Source organism: Haliotis asinina, chromosome 16 (assembly GCF_037392515.1).
Source record: "Haliotis asinina isolate JCU_RB_2024 chromosome 16, JCU_Hal_asi_v2, whole genome shotgun sequence".
Lineage (NCBI taxonomy): Eukaryota > Metazoa > Mollusca > Gastropoda > Lepetellida > Haliotidae > Haliotis > Haliotis asinina.
In genome coordinates this window covers 43,309,370-43,332,781 of record NC_090295.1, presented here as the reverse complement: position 1 = coordinate 43,332,781, position 23,412 = coordinate 43,309,370, and the positions used below count along the sequence as shown (strand labels likewise).

Below are 23,412 nucleotides of genomic sequence, written 5' to 3'. Positions count from 1 at the left end.
GGCGAAGTCGATGGCGAGGTTTCTGTGATGGGTTTGGTGTCTTTTTCGTCAAATCTTGTTTGACACAGCTGTATCCATCCACTACAGCGCCGCGATTTTCTATCCTGATGTCTTCAACAGTTCCCTGAAAAACGTGAGAAAAATCTTCTCTCCCCTGAGCGGTTATCCTTCCCAGCTATCTAATAGAAGATTCTCAAGTGTTCCAACCGGTCCCATCACCCTTCAGAATCACGACACCCCACTAAGTCACTGTCAGCCATATATGTCCCGTCTCAAGAAGAACAAAGCCAACACAGACGTTACCTATTCCAACGGCATCACCACCATAACCCATCCGCGCGTCAATAGTAACAGCGCGTCCCAATTCTGGACGTTCACACCACGCTAGACATCCGTCAACAAACTCGGCTGTAAATCCGCTATTTCCGAACACACCATCAAGAATCAAGACCACGCCATCAGATGGGCAGTTCTGTCCATCAACAAAAACAACTGGCATCAACGGAATCCCAAGAGATTCCAGCCAGCCAGTCAACCGTGACCAAATGCTGATGGTTGGACCTGCAAAGGGACAGGTTGATTTAGTTGTCTGTGTCACCTGCATCTGTTCTGATCTCCGTTCTTAATTCTGTTCTTGCTGCTTCTTGATTTTGTTTTGCTTGTCGATAAAAACTTGAGACAGGGGAGAACACTTCTCATAGGTGACCTTAATATCTCTCTGAAATTTTAGAGTTACCTCCCTTTCTGAAGTGAAGAACTGGTCAGCTGGAATGGCAAATATTTATGAATGGATGATCAGCTTTTCTGTTGTACAATAGCCACATTTCGGTAGAGATACTTGTGCCGTTTTCAGCTTCTTCATTGTACAGTATCGGTGTAATAGCATAGACACCCATGACGTTTTCAAGCATGCTTCCAGTGCTGTAGTATTTGTTACCGCAGGCACCAGTGAATTTCATTATTCCGTGAATACGAAAAGCTCATACACAGAATGATGTAAAACAATTTCATATGACAAAAAAATCTAAACGTGTGGGTGAACACATTGGAAAGTAAGTCATGTTCATTCAAGTTTTAGGTATTTTGCATACAAATATTCATGCAACCGAAAAGCATATTAATAACCCCGTGGTAGAATTATCTAATGTAGCGTCGTATGTAATTATGTCTACAAATTTGTTGTTACTAACGGAATTCAGACATCATGTCACGGTATGTAAGAACGCTAAATAGTGCATGGATGCGAAATGATTTTTGTTCAATGCCGTTTAGTCGTCGATGTGAACCGCCAGTAGACTGTAACATGCTAATGATATATTGAATGTATTACACACGTGTTTTGAATATCTGTATGAGATAGTTTGTGCTATTTGAAACAGATATTGCATGACCACAGTGCCGAAATACTTTTACACTTACACTTACTGATCGAGTGCAAACGACCTCTCTGTTGCCACGTCGATATTTTTAATCCACATTGTAACTCCATTCAAGCAGTTTTTCAGAAACGTGTCAACCAAACAAAACATTCAATATTTGTGTCTGTGATTAGTATTATTTTTCAAATGAATATTTTAAATTGTTTAGTTTTATTTGTAGAGTAGTCTTGACAAAGTTCTCTCCCCTTTTGTTTTCGTGCGGCTGATTGTCATTAACGGAATGCGGTCTCAATGTTAACTACTTTGTTTCTATTGATGGAAAGGATAGGGGAAGAGCAGTATCAATAATTTAGGGACCTACGACACGACAATATGTAACTGGTTTCTGGAGATATTAGGCAAGGTCCTCGATTTAGATGTATGAATACTACCCACTTCGGAAGCCGTTTGTGAAGCCGCACAATGACACGAAGTGGGTGACGTCTCCTTGAAGACTGACAAAGGTTGGAACTGAATTTCTTGAATTTCAGGAAAGACAGTCCAAAACTTGCCAGGGCGACAGTAAAGATGGTGTTCGGAAAGTTTGGGCTACCGATGATGAATGTTGTCCGGTTGCACTTTTCAGACGATATCGTGAGCTCCGACCAGCTGGACATTGACTCCCTGACTGGCGGTTTTATCTCGCCACCAACACCAAACAAGCACCCGCCATACAATCTTGGCTTAAGCGACAAAAGATTAGAGTTAACAAGGTGGGCTCCATCATGAGACGAAAGGCGGAAAATGGCAGATTGGAAAACCGACGGTTCACCAATCACTCAGCAAGAAAGTATCTGATTCAAAACTCTCTGGTGGTAACATACCCCCAACTGTAAATATCAGGGCACAGGAATGTACAGAGTATCAGCAATTACAGTTCGCGGTCCATGAACGGCCACAAGGACTTGAGTCAAATGTTGAGAAATCAATCACTTCTCAATGTTCTCTCGCACTTGGCGGGTCAGGTCCACATGAGAGTAATCCCCCTTCCACCGCTGTTGTAAACTTGTCTACTCAGAGTAATCAGTTAGTGCAGTCCATCGTCTCCGCACCTATCTACGGAAGTAGCATCAATGTAATCTTCTTTGGGCCACAAATAAAAGAAGACTTGATGACAAATAACTTTTGAAATCAAAGTTGACTACTGTGGATCTAAGTCGGTGTTATTTTGTTCACAGGGAGTCGTCGAACGTTGTTTCGCGGAGTTAGACTGACAGGGTTCAGTGTTCAGTGACTGAGAAATGTAAATTCCTTGGGATCTAAGTAGTGCACCAATCTATTTGAAAATACAAACATAAAATATACTCATTATTTACATTTTGTTGCTTTCGCAAGCAGACATTCTGATTAATGAGACAAATGGGACAAAGTACGCCTCTTTTTTGTTGTATTATTACGCGATTCCTGGTATCATTGCGCGGCAAAGTCATTCAACGTTTTGTGTTGGGTTCTTGGATACAATATTTCTTCGCCCAATGTGCAATAAAGCAAAATGTTTAAAACTATTTTGCTGGAATATTTTCCATATTCAACACTCAACACGCTAGGTGAAAAAACAGTGTATCCAAGAACCCAGCAAAAAACGTTGAATTACATTGCCGCGCAATGATAAGCATCGCGTAATAATACAAGAAAAAGAGGTGTACTTTGTCCCTTTTGTCTCATGAATCAGAATGTTTGAAAATATCATGTCATGAAATGACAGCTATTAATGAACTGAGTCAGTGAAATACTTAGGAGTCTTCAAGATTTTAGGATTCAGGATTCTTCATTCCGTATCAAAAGCTTTCAACCCAGACAATGGATAGTTGTAATGGATGGAAAAATCCCGTTATATAACATTTAGATTATCGTGGCCAGATGTGTATATGTAATGAGTTTCTGTAGTGCTATGTGATAAAGTCTTCACCAGGTCTAATTTACGTATATGAATAGCGTATATCCAGGTATACATTCTTGTATGTATTGTGATGGGTGTATTTCATTTGTATCATTTCTCTGCGACCACTACTGGCTGGAAATAATCAATCTGTTCTATTCTTTTCATTAGTGATTACTAAAAGGCAACCTAAAACTGAACTCACTCACTGATATCAATTTTATGTCAATAGTGTTTCAATGGGACATATACTCAACAAAAAAGATAAGGACCACCAAAGTATTCAATATTAAGCATTACACGGATCATAATACGAACTATTTTCCAGATTAAAAAATAGACATTTGGGATGGCCTGTGACTTAGTTTCTTAAGTATACTAGACAAAATAAGTTCGGGATATTGGTATTTTTGTGACCGATATTTTATCAGAATGTCAATGAATAAATACATTATTCATAATTTCAAAACTTACAAATATCCCTAACAATTTTTGCCCAGTATACCTATCGATGAATACCACAGCACGACCAAGCTGTGCCAGCAGATACACTGTATGGAACAGAGATGCAGAGGCCGATGTGTTCAACAAAAGATGTCCGGAGGATGGGGAACAGAGGAATCTGCCCATATTAGGCATCTCCTAAGGTGAAGCATTTGTTTCTTGTAACATTGTAATATTATTGTAATAACACTGTAATATCCCAGCTATATGGCGGAAATCTGTACGTAATTGAGTCTAGATCAGACTAGCAATGGTTAACGAACAATTAACACCAGTCAGGTCAGTCATGGTTAACACAAATGACACTAGTCAGACTCTCAATGGTTAACACACGTGACCTAGTAATGGATCCGTCAATAGATCTAGAAAGTTATAAGCATAAAAATAACCCTAATGCTAGAAATATAATTATGGAGAAAATTGATATAAGTAATATTGTCGACATTTGGTGTGACCTTAATATTGATACTGATGCAAGGAAGTATACATGGTGGAAACAGAATCCTAGGCAGCAATTCAGACTGGATTCTTTGTGGTCTCACAAGATATATCAATTGTAACTGTTGATACTGCAATTTTCCCAGGATATAAATCGGACTCAATGGTATGAGGAAGGAGAATAACATCTTAATAATGTTTTGTAATCTAGAATACCGAAACTTTGTTAGTAAGTCTATTATTAGTTTTATGTCTGGTACAATGGAAATCATCACCGATGGAAAACATATATTAGACAAACAAAAGTGTTTCTATTAGGACTTACTTTCTGAACAAGAGTGTATCGATGACCATGAAAGTGCACAGTTTCTATCACACTTGAACACCCATATCTTTCCAAATTCTTTAGAAAATGAAATGGAAAAGCCTATTAATGCTAGTGTAATTCTTAAACAGTTCATTGAATGACAAATACAGGCATTGACGGTTACGCTATAGATTTCTTCAAATTCTTTTGGCCGGATTTGAGAAAATGGATCCTTCGATACATAAATGAAGCTTTTGAAAGTGATCACTTGACTATGAACAGGGGGGTCATAACTTGTATGCCCCCAACAAGGAAAGGGTACTGAATACTTAAAGAACTGGCGCCCTATATCGTTGTTAAATTCCACATATAAGATTATGAGCAGATGTATCACTAATAGAATTATTCATAATGGACATCTATCAGACTTCTTCACTAACACCAGAGGCGGTAGTCAGGGGGACGCCATCCCGCCATATTTATTTTTGTTTGCAGCGAAATCGTGAATCGTGAAAATGTAAGTATTAAGGGTATCATTTTGAATTGCAAGAAATACAAACTAGGCTAATATGCTGATGTCACCCAGCTCTGTTTGGACGGATCGGATGTCAGCCTAAAAGCCTCTATGGATACCCTTTCCCCTTTTTCTCGCATGTCGGGAGTAAAAGTAAACACAGACAAGACAAAGGCCCAGTGAATTGGAGCTATGATTAACAGTAAAGATATAATATGCAGTGAATATGGGCTGAACAGTCACTCTGGGAACTTTGAGATTTTGGTTATTCTTTTAGATGCTGATTTGAATGCCCTGTTGGTTATTAACACCAAGAAAAGGCTAAACGTTATATCGACCATTCTTGGGAATTGAAGAAAAATAACTTGACCATAACTGGGAAGATAACTGTAATTAAAAATCCTTTATTGCCGCTTTTAAAATATCCACAATTAAGACTTATTTTAACAAAGACATTAATAACCCTTGCAGTGTCCCTACATACTCATCTGCTTGCTCAGACCAGCTCAAACATTCATCAGCTCTGCACTATGGACAACCCTTATTGGAAAGATGATTTGTTTCTGTCATGGAAGACATACAAAAGTCTAATCATAATTGATAAGAACGCTTTGATTGAAACACTCTGTAGTTTAATTACCAGTCTGTTGATTTATCTTTTTTCCCTCAAAGTTGGGTGGAGTATGGAAATACTGAAGTTAAAGATTAATTATGTTTACTTTCTTTTAATGAGTTCAAGAGTAGCTATCCAGTTAGTGGTACATATATAAATTACAATAAACTCTTGAAAAGTGTCCCGGCTTCCTGGAGACGCACAGTCAATAATTCTATTAATGAGAATCAAAATCTGGGTATTAATGGCGCAGTGTATGACCTTATTATACCTTCAAAAGTTTTTTAGAATGTTCCATGACAAGTTAATTAAAACATGTGTGTTACCTGATGTGTGTAACAAGTGGGAAAATAACATTGCCACGGAGTACTGTTTTCACAAACTATAGAAAATGTACTGGGGATGTTAAGTTACTGGACTTCCAATTTAGATTCACCCACAAGATATACATTATAAAAGAACTGTTTAAAATGAAATTGGTTGACAAAAAATATTTGTACATTTTGGAAATCAGAACCACAAGATGCTATCCATGTGTTTGTCTTGTGTGAACATGTACAGATGTTCTGGAGCGAACTAAATAAGGTTAGCAAGAAGAAACTCTTAGCATTGACACTGAACTATCTGACTTGGGACTTAACACTGGTTATGATTTCATCAACAACATTATCCTTGCTGGGAAACGGTTTATATATCTGTCATGTATGAACAACAGACAGGTGCGAATGTCAGGATATCTGAACATCGTGTCTGTCGAAAAATGCTTAGCTAAGAAAAACAACAGGATTGACAAATTTCATAAAAATAGCCCTGCAGCTTTATTTCACACCTTCAAAATATGCAATTCCCCTTGCCATAAATAACCAGCTGCAACATGTCTGCACTTCCTGTATTCATATTGTTCACACTTTGAAGCTAGTAACTTTCTGTTACCAATGAGAACTAGCCTCAATATGCCAGTAACCCATGACTTCGTTGCTAGAGTCGGGTACTCACTGATGTTTTGTACTTATTGCTAGGGTTGATAATTTGCCGTGACAAAAGGTATAAGAAATCCCCTCAGAATCAGCAAAGTATAACACTGATAAGTCTAAAATATTCAATACTATGTATTGACCAAAGAGCAAGATACAATGATGGACAATGGAGGCATTTAGTACGATGCAACTGAGTCAGATATAACGTAATTAGTCACAAATATAATATGAACTCACCAATGTCTTGAATGTAGGTCAACGCTGACGAAGAGGCAGGCCGATGGGGATATGCCGAACGTTGACACAACTCCAGTAAAACTCTGAGGTTAAGTCAGTGTGTGTCCCGCCAACAACAACTAGCCTTTATATACACAGTCACTGATTCTTGAGCATTCCAGTATGGTACATTCTCTCGTAACACTATATTATCACACTGTGAATTTTTAACTCTTTGTTGCCGGTGTATAACCACCTCCAACATGCCTGTAACCCACGGAGTTTATTGCTGGATTGGTGCACTCCCTGACTTTGTATAGGTATGTTTTCACTCTGAAATTAAGAGCTCTTTGTCGCTGGTGTGCAACCAGCTCGAACATACTCACAGTCCATGGAGTTCATTGCAGTGCATTCTCAGACTATACCTATGCTTTCAGGCTTTTAAATTATTAACTCTTGGTTTCTTGTGTATAACCAGCTTGAACTTGCTTGTAACCCACAGTCTGTTGCTCGGAAGCGGCACTCCGTGATTGTATACCTGTATTTCCACACTTTGATGTATTGTTGATGAATAACCAGTTTGAATATGCTTGTAAACCCTGAAGATTGCTACTGGATAGCTGTAGGTGCACTCTGTCATGTACCTACAGTTCCACACTTTCAAAATTTGTAACCCTCTTGCCAATGTGTTACCAGTATGTATACCTATCTGAAATAAATATAAACGTTTTAAACACACACACATACAAGTGATACCATTCTAGTCATGGTTAGTGACACCAGACTAGCCACGGTTAACACACGTGCCACCAGACAGACTAGCCACGGTTAACACACAAGACCACCAGACAGACTAGCCACAGTTAACACACAAGTGACACCAGTCAGAGTAGCCACGGTTAACACACAAGTGACACCAGACAGACTAGCCACAGTTAACACACAAGTGACACCAGACTATGCACAGTTAACACACAAGTGACACCAGACAGACTAACCACAGTTAACACACAAGTGACAGCAGACAGACTAGCCACAGCTCACACACAAGTGACACCAGACACACTAACCACGGTAAACACACAAGTGACACCAGACAGACTAGCCACAGTTAACACACAAGTGACACCAGTCAAACAAGCCGTGGTTAAGACACAAGTGACACCAGACAGACTAACCACAGTTAACACACAAGACCACCAGACAGACTAGCCACAGTTAACACACAAGTGACACCAGTCAGAGTAGCCACGGTTAACACACAAGTGACACCAGACAGACTATGCACAGTTAACACACAAGTGACACCAGACTATGCACAGTTAACACACAAGTGACACCAGACAGACTAACCACAGTTAACACACAAGTGACACCAGACAGACTAGCCACAGTTAACACACAAGTGACACCAGTCAAACTAGCCGTGGTTAAGACACAAGTGACACCAGACAGACTAGCCACAGCTAACACACAAGTGACACCAGACACACTAACCACGGTTAACACACAAGTGACACCAGACAGACTAGCCATAGTTAACACACAAGTGACACCAGTCAAACTAGCCGTGGTTAAGACACAAGTGACACCAGACACACTAACCACAGTTAACACACAAGACCACCAGACAAACTAGCCACAGTTAACACACAAGACCACCAGACAGACTAGCCACAGTTAACACACAAGTGACACCAGTCAGAGTAGCCACGGTTAACACACAAGTGACACCAGACAGACTAGCCACAGTTAACACACAAGTGACACCAGACTATGTACAGTTACCACACAAGTGACACCAGACAGACTAACCACAGTTAACACACAAGTGACAGCAGACAGACTAGCCACAGCTAACACACAACTGACGCCAGACACACTAACCACGGTTAACACACAAGTGACACCAGACAGATTAGCCACAGTTAACACACAAGTGACACCAGTCAAACTAGCCGTGGTTAAGACACAAGTGACACCAGACAGACTAGCCACAGTAAACACACAAGTGACACCAGACAAACTAGCCACAGTTAACACACAAGACCACCAGACAGACTAGCCACAGTTAACACACAAGTGACACCAGTCAGAGTAGCCACAGTTAACACACAAGTGACACCAGACAGACTATGCACAGTTAACACACAAGTGACAGCAGACAGACTAGCCACAGCTAACACACAAGTGACACCAGACAGACTAACCACGGTTAACACACAAGTGACACCAGACAGACTAGCCACAGTTAACACACAAGTGACACCAGTCAAACTAGCCGTGGTTAAGACACAAGTGACACCAGTCAGAGTAGCCACGGTTAACACACAAGTGACACCAGACAGACTAGCCACAGTTAACACACAAGTGACACCAGACTATGCACAGTTAACACACAAGTGACACCAGACAGACTAACCACAGTCAACACACAAGTGACACCAGACAGACTAGCCACAGCTAACACACAAGTGACAGCAGACAGACTAGCCACAGTTAACACACAAGTGACACCAGACAGACTAGCGACAGTTAACACACAAGTGATACCAATCAAACTAACCACGGTTAACACACAAGTGCAACCAGTCAGATTAGCCACAGTTAACACACAAGTGACACCAGACAGATTAGCCACAGTTAACACACAAGTGACACCAGACAGACTATGCACAGTTAACACACAAGTGACACCAGACAGACTAGCCACAGTTAACACACAAGTGACAACAGTCAGACTAACCACAGTTAACACACAAGTGACACCAGACAGACTAGCCACAGTTAACACACAAGTGACACCAGACAGAGTAGCCACGGTTAACACACAAGTGACACCAGACAGACTATGCACAGTTAACACACAAGTGACACCAGACTATGCACAGTTAACACACAAGTGACACCAGACAGACTAACCACAGTTAACACACAAGTGACACCAGACAGACTAGCCACAGTTAACACACAAGTGACACCAGTCAAACTAGCCGTGGTTAAGACACAAGTGACACCAGACAGACTAGCCACAGCTAACACACAAGTGACACCAGACACACTAACCACGGTTAACACACAAGTGACACCAGACAGACTAGCCATAGTTAACACACAAGTGACACCAGTCAAACTAGCCGTGGTTAAGACACAAGTGACACCAGACAGACTAACCACAGTTAACACACAAGACCACCAGACAAACTAGCCACAGTTAACACACAAGACCACCAGACAGACTAGCCACAGTTAACACACAAGTGACACCAGACAGACTAGCCACAGTTAACACACAAGTGACACCAGACTATGTACAGTTACCACACAAGTGACACCAGACAGACTAACCACAGTTAACACACAAGTGACAGCAGACAGACTAGCCACAGCTAACACACAACTGACGCCAGACACACTAACCACGGTTAACACACAAGTGACACCAGACAGATTAGCCACAGTTAACACACAAGTGACACCAGTCAAACTAGCCGTGGTTAAGACACAAGTGACACCAGACAGACTAGCCACAGTAAACACACAAGTGACACCAGACAAACTAGCCACAGTTAACACACAAGACCACCAGACAGACTAGCCACAGTTAACACACAAGTGACACCAGTCAGAGTAGCCACAGTTAACACACAAGTGACACCAGACAGACTATGCACAGTTAACACACAAGTGACAGCAGACAGACTAGCCACAGTTAACACACAAGTGACACCAGACAGACTAACCACGGTTAACACACAAGTGACACCAGACAGACTAGCCACAGTTAACACACAAGTGACACCAGTCAAACTAGCCGTGGTTAAGACACAAGTGACACCAGACAGACTAGCCACGGTTAACACACAAGTGACACCAGACAGACTAGCCACAGTTAACACACAAGTGACACCAGACAGACTAGCCACAGTTAACACACAAGTGACAACAGTCAGACTAACCACAGTTAACACACAAGTGACACCAGACAGACTAGCCACAGTTAACACACAAGTGACACCAGACAGAGTAGCCACGGTTAACACACAAGTGACACCAGACAGAGTAGCCACGGTTAACAAACAAGTGTCACCAGACAGACTAGCCACAGTTTACACACAAGTGACACCAGTCAGAGTAGCCACAGTTAACACACGAGTGCCACCAGACAGAGTAGCCACGGTTAACACACAAGTGACACCAGACACTCTAGCCACGGTTAACACACAAGCTGACATCATTCAGACTACCTACGGTTAACACACAAGTGACAACGGTCAGACGAGCTGTGGTTAAAATAAAAAAGACACCGGTCAGACTAGCCGCGCTTAACATTCAAGTGACACCAGTCAGACTACCCACGGTTAACACACAAGTGACACCAGTCAGACTACCCACGGTCAACACACAAGTGACACCGGTCGACACGACAAACTTTCAATTATCCTAAGAATCTGGTTAAAGACGCGGTGTTTTCATTACAGGACTGCAAGGCTGTGGTACATGAAACTCGAGAACTATTGGCCAATGTTATGAGAGCGGTTTTGGGTCGTAGGACTGTCTGATTTCAACTCGCTAGAACTTTGACGTGACTACATTGTTTGGTTACACAGTATACGATCCCGACTGCCGAAGTGCCTTTATCTATATCTATACATGAAGCAGTTGACGTCCTGTCAACGCAGATAACATCTCACAGTTTACAGAAATAACGCATCCCAAATCACGTGACCATCAACTCACACTTTTAATGATGATCAAACAAATAATAAATGTGTTTATCATATCACCAGTGTGAAACGAAATTGATACACGAACTGTAAAAATATTATTCATCTAAATGAAGTTTCTGGGGTGTATTAAATAATGTATGCGTAGAGCGTGACATATAATGAACAGAACACAACAGCGGATTTGTAAATAGCCCGTCATGCACACGCGTCCTTACAAACAGGACTCATATGAACAAAAGCAAAACTAGGATGGTCAGCTGTTGACCAGGAAAAAACTGCAATTGTGCCTATGAGAATGCTGTATATATGTCCATCACGCTTGTATACAAATGTCCTTTGGATCAAGGGATGAAGTTGTTCCATAAGTTTGTCGGTGGGATAGTAGTACAGTTTTACGCCGGTTGTAGTAAGATTTCAGCAATATCACGGCAATGAACACCAGAAATGGGCTTCACATGTTGTACCAAAGTGGGGAATCAAACACAGGTCTTCGACGTGACGGGCGAACGCTTTACCCACTTAGCTACCCCACTGTCCTGCGATAGTGGATGGGTAAAAGTGAACATTCAGATGTTTTGACAGTATTGGTCTCTGCCCGGTTTTCAAGTTGTTAAGATTGATGCAAGTCTTTAAAGATTTTGATAATCCATATGGCAAGAGCACTTGTCTCAACTATGTTCTCTGAATATAGAGAGAGCCCTTCATGATATTCTATGAGTATGTGGAATACTCGAATTTAATTGAATAATTAATTGAGTTGTGGACAGAATGAATTTGGATTGAAAAAATTCCGTCTGATTTTATGACCGCTTCATTGCGCACATATCCTATCTATCATATTAGTTCGTATTTTAGAATATTCCAATTTAGTTATAATGCACAGGCTCAGCTATGAACAGGTAATGTGTAACTAATCAGAAAGACCGAATAAACTACACGCCTACTTATACAAAATTAACACCATATTGTCAGAAAAACATTCCCTATCTGGTAAAGGGTATGTACGTTTCCGTTTAGAATGATTTACACAAAATGCGATATTTAAAGAACCACTACTGAACCACCGACTGCTAATACTACACGAAGCCTTCATTTGTCGACATCGGGTTGGCCATTCGGGGACCTGAGGTCTCCAACATTTGAGTGAAATATCAATATTTTGCATAACAAAGGTTTCCTGGGAATCATTAATAAATATGAATTTGGTCTGGACATTGCCCAATAACACAAGCCACTTGTTCATAATGCCATATTGTTTTTTCCTGGACAAAGGGTGGCATTATAACTAGGGTGAGTATATTCTATGTTCATTAGATATAGCACTTTACATGTATCTATGCCGCAAGTGTTAAATTTTCTATTGAACGTTGACTGTTTCTTCTTAGATACTATGGGAACACATCACGTTCAGAGAAACGTGACCGGATATCACTGATAGTTGTGGCGTTAACTGATGGACAATAATTGCATCATGGCCCAGACTTAATTTTAGACAAAACTCTGATCACACTGGCCAAAGAGACCATTTTTAGGAATAAACCGTGACATTAAAATGTCTCATATTCCTCACAACAAACAACAGAACGTTTGGTGTTTGAAAGCACTGCATACGCTAAAGATCGTTTTAAATTGGGATGACGTCACTCCGTTTCTGACTGGTCAGGAAGGATGATGTCACTACACATGAAGAAATGACAGCTTGTGATTGGTCATTGAAAGTGACATCATCATGCATATGCATGAAATTATGAAAGCCTCTGATTGGTTAAGAGACTCACTTCATAACGGATGACCCATTTATTGACAGGATGATAGTCTCGCATGTGAACACAAGAGTGAGTTTTACGTGACCACTTTTAGCAATATTTCAGCGACACCACGGCGGGAAACATCAGAAATAGGCTTCACACATTGTATGCATGTGAGGAACAGAACCTGGGTCTTGGGCGTGACGAGCGTTCCCTTAACCACATATGACTTTTGCCATATAAGAAAAATCGCAGACAATTTCCCTAATGTTTACCATCTTACTCGTTCCGGAAATATGTCTGAAAAGCTCTGCTGCAATGCTTAGGTAAATATTTAGCACTTTGAAATTGAAACTGTGTATCTAGAAAATGACACCCTTGTATAACCTATCTGACGCAGAAGACGGTGTTTCCTATTGGACATGTCTGCACAAAAGTTCAGGTGAACCTTTGGAATTAGTTCTGAAGTCATTGGAAATCTTGATGTGGATATGAACTGTTTGTTCAGTTTTTGCATCAAATAATGCGTCAAAAAGACTGAATATGAACATTAAAGCATGACCAAGTCCTTGGTTCAATTCAGGTTTCTACATTTCATTACGAAAAACATGTCATGCTTGTAAAAGGCTGCTCACTACTGAAATGCCTGCGAAGATGTTCGTTTTATTTCAGATAGTGAAAACGTGCATATTACTGGGGATGAAGGACGATTATCACAGATTATCCTTCATCAAAACATGGTTTATATCGGTTACTATAGTAACACATTTCAGCCTTGATTCAATGTTAAAATATAAAAGAACTTTCTACACAGCACTTTCGACACTAATCTACACAGCATCTTGATCCTATTGCGGAAGTGAAAGTCTTCACCAACTTTACAAGATGACTGGATCCTTCCCCTCTACCATGCTGTAGCACCCTTCAATGTCTGTGAATGCAGGTCCGACAGCTGGTCGTTTAACCTCTTCCAGGAAATGATCTCAATCCCAGCCTTCGTCCATGTTGACTTCAACTCGTCGCTCAACATCCCAAAGCTGCTGAACCTCTCTGATCCTACACTGTTGCACGTTCCCAAACTGCCCAACAAGACGACGTGGCGGCCAGGTTTCAACATGCCCAGCATATTCCTGGCGCATTGTTCACAGGAATTAAGCTACGTCCGCAACAACTGCTTCCAGACAGAAGTAGGGAGTGATAAAGTCAACTGGTGAGATGAAGTTGGGGAAAATGGATTCTCGTCCACGATGTCACAGTGTAGAATCCCACAGATCTTGTTTCTTGTGCTTGGCACTCTCTCAGAGATATCAGTCTCGCTGTTGATACGTTAATTGAACATGATTTAAATGCCTTTTGTCCAAATAATTCTGCAATATTCCAGCTATGTGGCAGCATTCTTAATATTCGAGTCTGGACCCGATAATCCAGTGAAAATAACATGAGCCTCTTACGGCAAGCATAAGTTATTGGAAATTCTAACCCGGATTTTCGCCCCAAATATTTAGAAAAATATGCTAGAAGTCTGCTGATTCTTATTACGTCGTATTACAATGACATTATGATTATAGCTGATGTATATTCTGCGCCATTGTTGGCACCTGTCACAAACACATGTGTTTTAATACTGATTTACCTGGAAGTTTATTAATATGTGCTTAGTCATATACCTGGTTCTGGTGGTAGCGGCGCAAATGCCGTAACATTTGAAAACTGTATTGAGTCTACTGATTGTGCATCTCTGATCAGAAAACAACTACGTGAATACAGAGATAAGTGAGACAATGAGACACAGTTAGTCTTGACACACCGGTAGTTTCAGACAAGTAGTCGGCACGCCTAACATCTTTACGAAGACGTATTAAGAACCCCAGAACCAGTATTTTGGTAACCGAGACACTGGTTCCAGTAATGCTCGAACGAATTAGCATTACGCCGTTTTTAGCAATATTTCAGCAATATCACAGCGGGGTATTCCAAAACGTGGCTTCACATATTGTACCCGTGTGAGGAAGTGAACCCGGATCTACAGTGTGAAGGGCGAACGCCTTAACCACTAGACTTTCCCACCGCCCCTTTAACGGATTAATGGGGTCTCACTGTAGATGCTGAGGGAGATACATCCAAGTAAGGTTTGCTTGAATCAAGTACATAAGTCATCTTTAGCCTGCGTGTATCATCTGTTATTGTAATCATGACGAATTATATCTTATCCTTTTCACTTGCATCTATATTCGTACAGTGGTACATCTATACTGAATCTTTGGCCCTCTTTTTACGGTGTCGTAGACCTTTAATTTTCAAACTATTGTGATTTACGTGTATACAAATAGTTTTCATGTCTTCAATGTGTAATATTGTTAGTTAAGTGATATATGTCATATCAAAGAATCCGGATAACAGTTTTTTGTATACTTATCATCAACAGTTTAGACCCACTTTAAGCACTCGCTATAGGTAATCGCCGATCTATTCTTATTCGCCCTTGTTAAATACTGCAGGGCGATGTTTGGGTTTTTCTAGTTATTGTTCCAAAACTCTAAAAACCTCTTTTTGTGAACTTCTTTCACATATACCTTTTTCATAAGGGGAATATACCATCAGGTGAGAGGTGTTTGCAAGTAATAGTGATCGGTTTATAGTTTTAGAAAAAAATGTTAGGGTGTGTTTGATGTGTGTGAAAAATATGACATATTGCCCATCTGATCTGATCCGCCATCGATGCTTGTGGTGCTTGAGTGTAATAGTCCTAATAGTCATTCTTGTTGATCTTAGTATTTGACAAAACTGGAAAGGTGTTTACAAAGCTCTGTGATATTTTAAAACTTTTTGTTTTTGAGGTGTGTGTGACAGTGTCAGTTAACAATGTCATTCCCCACATGCAATAAAATATCTGTATTAATTACTAATTTAGAAAACGTCACAATGCAGATTCTTTAAAAAAATGTACACGTCCTCACTTGCTCAATATCGGTGTTAGTACCTACACCGAAACGTCGCACCCAGTGCAATAAAGAAGTTGACTATCCATAGAACTTGGTTTCCGACATTCATAAAGATAAATTATATCACACTGAAAATACGTGTTGCTTAATTTTTTGTGAGGAGTATATTATATGAATTATATTTTTTATCAACATCTCATATAAAACATTTTTTGTGAAATACAAACAGGGCATTATCAAAGGTGAACTTAACACATATTTCTTTTGTAAGTTTGTTATGTTTTGTTTTATTAAAAAAATCACCCGTTTACACATGATTATTGCTGAAAAGGTTGGGCAATTTCAAGTCCTCAATACTACCTAAATATATAGCTTTGCAACCTAGAAAGCTTACACGACAAAACTGGCTTGCAACGTGCCTGGTAGGACAATAAGTATGACAGACTAGGTGATGTAGTTGATGGACACATCATTGATACTCGGACTTCCTTCTCTTGTCATCACTACCAAAATAATCAGTGTCTGGTGAGCTATGGTATCGACTTACTATCCAGATAATAGTAGATTGTTATGAAAAAAATGTAGCATTGCGATAAGTATCGTATATTGACTTCGGTATCGAGATACATATCGTATATTGACTTCGGTATCGAGATACATATCGTATATTGACCTCAGTGTCGAGATACGGATCTTACATTGACTTCGGTATGGAGATACGTATCTTATATTGACTCCGGTATCGAGATATGAATCGTATATTGACTTCAGGATCGAGATACGTATCATATATTGACTTCAGTGTCGAGACACATATCGTATATTGACTTCTTTATCGAGATACGTACCTTATATTGACTTTGGTGTGGAGATGCATGTCGCATATTGACTTCAGTGTCGAGATTCATATCTTATACTGACTTCATTATCGAGATACGTATCTTATATTGGCTTCAGTGTCGAGATATAGTGTATTGTGAGACACCTATATTATGACATCCCCTTTAATTACACGCTGCTTCTGACACATGTTACACATTAACTGCTGCAGTTTCCTTGTCTGTCTCCAGAGGACAGTCATAGCATGTAAAAGAAGACGTTTCTTCAGGTACAGTACAGTACAGTATGAACCAGCAGTCATTTTAGAATAGTTTTACATAATACCACATTCAGATAGCATGAATAGAACTTCTTTGAGGGATATTTAGGAGTAACACCTAAACCGAAAAGTCGCTTTCACTGCAATAATACTAAGAACACTGACTTGACATATCAATTTATTTCAAGTGGACATTTTTACAATTCATTTCTGAATAACCTGTTTGAAAAGGTAAACATGCTCGTATATCCTACTACCCTGGAGCCTGCAAATAGATCAGGGTCTCCTTTCATGAAACAACCTCTACTGATGTTAACCCTAACTCTGATTCTTCAACACTGCACTAAGGTTACCTTAATGACTTATGATCTCCTAACTGCTTTGTGAAAGGAGGCCCAGTGCAAGATTTGTTGTACATATCCGGTTGCCATCAAGGTTACAAGAAAAACCTGCCTATATATTTACATATTAAGATGGACTTATACAACACAAATTTCCCAGTGATTTGTATGTTGTAGTTATTCAAAGAGCATTTATACTTTGGTGCAGTTAACAGAAAGTAATATTTCAAATGCTGCCACGCTTCATGAAAGTCGTGTACTTTGAATTCACTGCTCCATTTCTTCACAATTCTTCACAAACCTTCTGTAACATTAATACAAGAGCTAATATATTACTTTTTCCAAACTAGAAATCAGTATGTGGTTAATCCTGTTCATGTCAATTAAAATAGATATTGCAAATACAAAAAACAAACAAGGTTGTCAAGGATCCTGCATGGCCTAAGGTGTCATGAAGTCTGGTAAACAGTCAATCACAGATTGCCATGGACTACTTGGCTTGGAAATCTAAGCATAGTGAATGAATTTAGTTCTCTGTCGCTTTTACCAATATAACATCAATATCACAGCAAAGGGACATGAGTAATGGGCTTCACACATTGTACCCATGCTGGCAATCGAACAAACCTAAGCATAAGCAGGCTTGCAAAACCAAATGGCTAAGAAAGACTAGACAAATCAGCACCATACCACAGGCCTCCGCCGTCACAGAGCCGGCCGCACAGGGAGCAACCACAGCTATGTCAGCTGGACTGCATGTATGGAAGCTTCCCGTCAGAGGCGAATACAGCTTTTGGATGGGGTGCACACTACTGAGAAATGCAGACAGCACACTCCATTTTCACGAGAGTTTCAATGGTCAGTTAATAAACTTCAGGATAAAAGTGGGGGTGTGCACACACACTCCCTACAACCTCACCCCTTCCTTCTGGATCCGCCTCTACTTGGTTTCATATCCTTCTATTTTAGCTTTGCAGTATCTATAAAGAAAACAGCACCATGGAATCAAGCTTGCAGGAACTATCACAAACAACTAAATACCATTCTTCACAGCTTTCATTCTCTTATTGTTCTTTTAAAAAAACGTTGAATATTCTGGTAGGTTTATAAACTGCAGTGTTCTTGAAAATATCTTCTCAACAAATGAACAAAAAGCACTTTATGTGACAATAAAGCAAATATTCTGTATTATTTACATCATAAAATAACAATAAATACATTCATAACACAAATCCACAAAATATGTCAAACAAAGGGGTAAGGCAGTTTAAATACAATATGGATCTACAAAATGAATTTCATGAGATGATGAAGAAATCCACCTCATTTCATTAGGGCAGATTCAATATTACCTTCTGTAACAAAACATAAAATTACTTAGATCATTTCATTTGTAAACAGTAAAACATCCTGCATATACATGACAAAAACCATTGATCATATTATGCTGTTGTTGTTCAACAAAATATTGAGATTAATATGTCTCAAGACAGCTTTACAATGAAACAATCATTAACTGAACCTAAGCTGAAATACAGGGTCTACACTTTATTTTTCTTGATCTCTGACAACCTCTGACAGAAAGAAGGCATGGAATATGTCAACCGGTCCCTGGTACAGTCCATTCGGCTCAAATATGAACATGAATTGAAATTTAACTTAAAAACTAATAAACATATATTGCTCAATAGAACCCTGATCATAATCAAAACATCGGACCAACTGTGTAATTTTTTTTGGTCAGAATATGTGTCTCAAAAATTAAAAAGATGTTGAACAAACTATCCTTAAAATTTTGGCACAGTTTCAGACTTCGTTACGAGGGAGGAGTGCAGAGAAAGGGACAGCCAGGTGTTCAAGAAACATGTGCACAAGTGCCGACAAAATTATTGATTTATTAACCTGTGATATGTCGTCTTCATCCTTTCTTCAATACCTGACTCTTCCTCTCTTTGCACACCTCCCTCGTAACAAATAGTGAACTCACAGAGTTGGTCCGATGTCTTTATTATGATCAGCATTACATTAAGTATTATATGTTATTATTATATTAGTTTTTCGAGTTAGACTGCAATTCTTTGGTTCAAATTTGAGCCATACAGACTGGAACACAAACTGTTTTTGGAATTGAAAACTCAACTCTAATGAAACCGGAAATTACTTTCATAAGTTCACAAAAGACATAGTCAAAGGAAAATCTATTGCAGCTTTTAAGCAAATATTTCTGTCCGATGTTCATGGTCATTCTGTCTGTAAACTTAGCTTTTCCCCAAGTTTCCAATATGTGAAGCATTAAATTCATGGATGGGTCACATCTACATACTGTCTTATTACATAGGTTGAAATAACAGTAGTTCTAGAACAGTTCTGAGCTGTCCACATTACATCCCTGGCTAAAATGCTCAATGCATCATTATAAAGAATAAACACTGAAATACATCATATTATTCATGATATGTCTGCATATTCATTATTATCACTATAAAGGTGTCAGTACCATTATAACCCTATACAGTATATTTACTAAAGACTGAAGCATCAAATTCAAGATTCTCAAGCATAATTAAATTCAAAAGTCTCGCCGCATTGAGTACCAGTGAATATGTGTTTTGCTGACTGGCATCTGGACAATGACACTTCTCTTTGAATATTTGCTAGACAACTATAACCATGTTCAATAATTATTATTTTTAATGACCACATATCACACATAAGAAGATTTTGATAACAAACATGGTGTGATATTTAACATTCAACTGCTTCTTATCGTTTGGGTCATCTCTGGCATGTCGAACCACAACAATCCTAGTAGTGGTCCTGATCACTGTTACTTGTCATCTGCCAGAGGAACAGAATATTTGTTACAGACTGTTTTGTCACACACTTTCTTACACTCTTACCCTCCTAAAAACATTCAACAGTTTCTCCTCAATCAAGCCCCATCATGTGAGTTTCTCCTCAATCTATGTCAGCATAAACCTAATTTTTCAGAAAGACTCAAGAAAGACTCCAACAATACTCCAATAGTATTTAACATCAACTGTCACAACACGACATTCCCTCAGTCCAGATGCACATATCTCAGCAATAGTTTCAGGAAGCCATCTCGGGGAGACGCAAGTCAAGATGCAAGAAAGCGTTTCATCTAAATCTGCTTTAAGATCAATTTTCAGCCCAAAATCAGCTGAATTTGTCAGTAAAAGTTAACACACTGGAATTAATCATTTCTATTCCATGCATTCAATTAATTCCATTAACAGAAACAAATGTAGGAAGGCACTAAATTTCATATTACTGTATTGAAATCAAGTTAAAATACCTCTGAAAATAAGCAAAATGAGAACCCCCAAACAATTAAAATATGAATAAAATAACAATTTGTTCAAAGTCTGCTTGCCAAAGTCAGTAATCCCCATCTATCACTGTGCAAGTTTCTCATGAAGGCAAAATACTTGCAAATATGCAGAAACGATAGTTCTATCAAGAGCTCCTGTCTCATTAGCTGATGTCTAGAATTAGCATCCAAGGGTCGGCGTCAACATCGGATCATAACTAAAATGAAAATAACAAGCAATATCATGTCTGTAACACATTAGGTTCAGTTACTGGTTGGCTTTATCATCTGCAAACGTTCATACGCATGTATACAGCAATCAAAATCTACTTGAAAGTTAGCCTGTTAATCCAGCAATCCGGGCCTACTTCAGCCTGTTACAAGAAAATCTCCTGCACTGAAGAAATGATCAAGAGAAGATCTGAATATCTAGATAACATACAAAATCAAAAGGTGTTAATGGACCTCATGAGAAACAATTGCAATAGTTTTAATTTATACCTCTCTTTGGATATTTGTGTATGAAATTATACTCTTCAAAAAAAGTAGGGGATAATGAACTTTCAATTTGGATAAGAAGTGTAAACGTTGACAAACATTTCAAGGACAGACATCTTATGAAAACACCACCATTTCACTCTATTACCACCCCTGAACACAATGCATGATATCCATTTGCACAACGCAGTAGCCCAATACTCGTGTATGGGGTCGCATTCTTGATATTGACGTTTTATCAAGAAGGTCGAGAAATCACCTAGAACAACAATTTTTACACTCATCTTGCATCATACTTTTGTTAGTGTTTGTTTCTAGACCTTTGTTTTAAAATGAAAATCGTATAAATGCAAATTATATGCCATACACCAATCATCTTTCAGAAGCGACTACATTGAAAAAAACTATGGTTGTAAAGAAGTGCAAATGGTGATGCACTCTCAAAACATTCAATCAAAATATCATATCAACATTGATAGAATCTGATAAATCTCCTAAATATTTTTAATCATAAACAAATAAAATGAAGATCCCCTACATTTTTTGAAGAGTACAGTTTGGACTACTTCCATGTGTGTGTGTTTCTCTGTTTCCCAGTCTTTGTACTCGTGGTTAACATCACTCTGAATTCCTTTTTGAAGACAGCCAACCCCTGTCCTGTTTGTCCTTATCAGTACAGGTACACCACCTGTGTCTGAATGTCCACCTGTGCAGACACAGAACAGACACTGAACAGTGTCCATTACTTGAAGAGTACAAGACTTAGGATTGTATATGTCTGCTCCAGCAGCTTGTATTTGTACCACATGTATAAATGTGTAGTATACATGATTCTGAGGTTGTAAGAGGCTAAGAGAAAACAATCAGCTCTCCAGTATTCAGCTTCCAATGGCTGAAAAGTCTCCATTAGTCTTAGCGAACTATACAGCTTTCAGGGTTGTATTGACCACAGCTGAACTGTCCAGTGTTCAGAGCTACCCTTCTATACCAGAATGATCTTACACGTTGGGTATCAGGATCTTCACTGTCAGGGTTCCCTTCTTTGGATTTCTTCTTATCATACACTAGACTGCTTCAAATAATTTTCAACAAATGTGTTCAGTTCTCCATCCAGCCAGTCAGCCTTGTTCCTGAAAATGAAGAAGATATAATGAGAACACATAAAATGAAAATGCAATTTTTCAGACAAAATTGATATTTAATACTTACCATGACTCATGCTTATCGTGCTTATCTCCTGATGGTGGAACAATTGAATCCCTTGTAGTTCCCTTGAAGAGAACGTAAAGGTTCACTCACTTCTGAGTTGCCTCCCTTGAATACCGTCACATGACTAGCCATGCTTGTCACTCTCTCCTGAATATGCCCGACACGTGGGTTTACTGTGCAAACCCAAAGTGTCTTCAGTGGGGAGGTTGGATCAAGAGTCAGGATAAGTGAAAAATATCAATTTATCTAAAAAATTAGATATTTTTCCTTATCGTGACTCATGCTTATTATGCTTCCACATTCAGACGGAAAGGTGGAGGGTCAGGCCACTTTGTGGATATACTGGCTGTAATTAGATATGTCCTGTATTTCCCCCTGTGTAATGGCACTTCCTAGATCCTGTTCTTCCAGTTTCCGCTTTCAACTTGGGCGACCACATCTTGTCATACTTCTCGAATGTGGAATTTCTTGCCTTCTGCATACCAGAGAACTTAGACTTATTGCTGTACCTCTGCGACGTTTGACAGATGACATTGGCCAATGTCTATGGACTTGATCATCATGACTTCTGAATCCTGAGTCACTTCCTTGGCAACTTTGTCCATCTCCCTGCCGATGATGGTAGGCTCCACCCCAGAGCTCTTA

At 39.3% G+C, this 23,412-nt stretch overlaps 1 protein-coding gene across 2 annotated transcripts in view; it reads right to left on the bottom strand.

The window, feature by feature from the left end:
• Positions 1-17,550: 17,550 nt before the first annotated feature.
• Positions 17,551-23,412, bottom strand: part of LOC137267965 (mitofusin-2-like) — a 37,211-nt gene continuing 31,349 nt past the window's right edge. The window contains exon 18 of one of the 2 annotated variants that reach the window (XM_067802425.1): positions 17,551-22,688. In XM_067802425.1, the coding sequence (XP_067658526.1) occupies positions 22,616-22,688 (73 nt within the window). In that variant the 3' untranslated portion in view covers positions 17,551-22,615. The remainder of the gene's footprint in view (positions 22,689-23,412) is intronic. The other variant, XM_067802424.1, reaches the window with a different exon arrangement.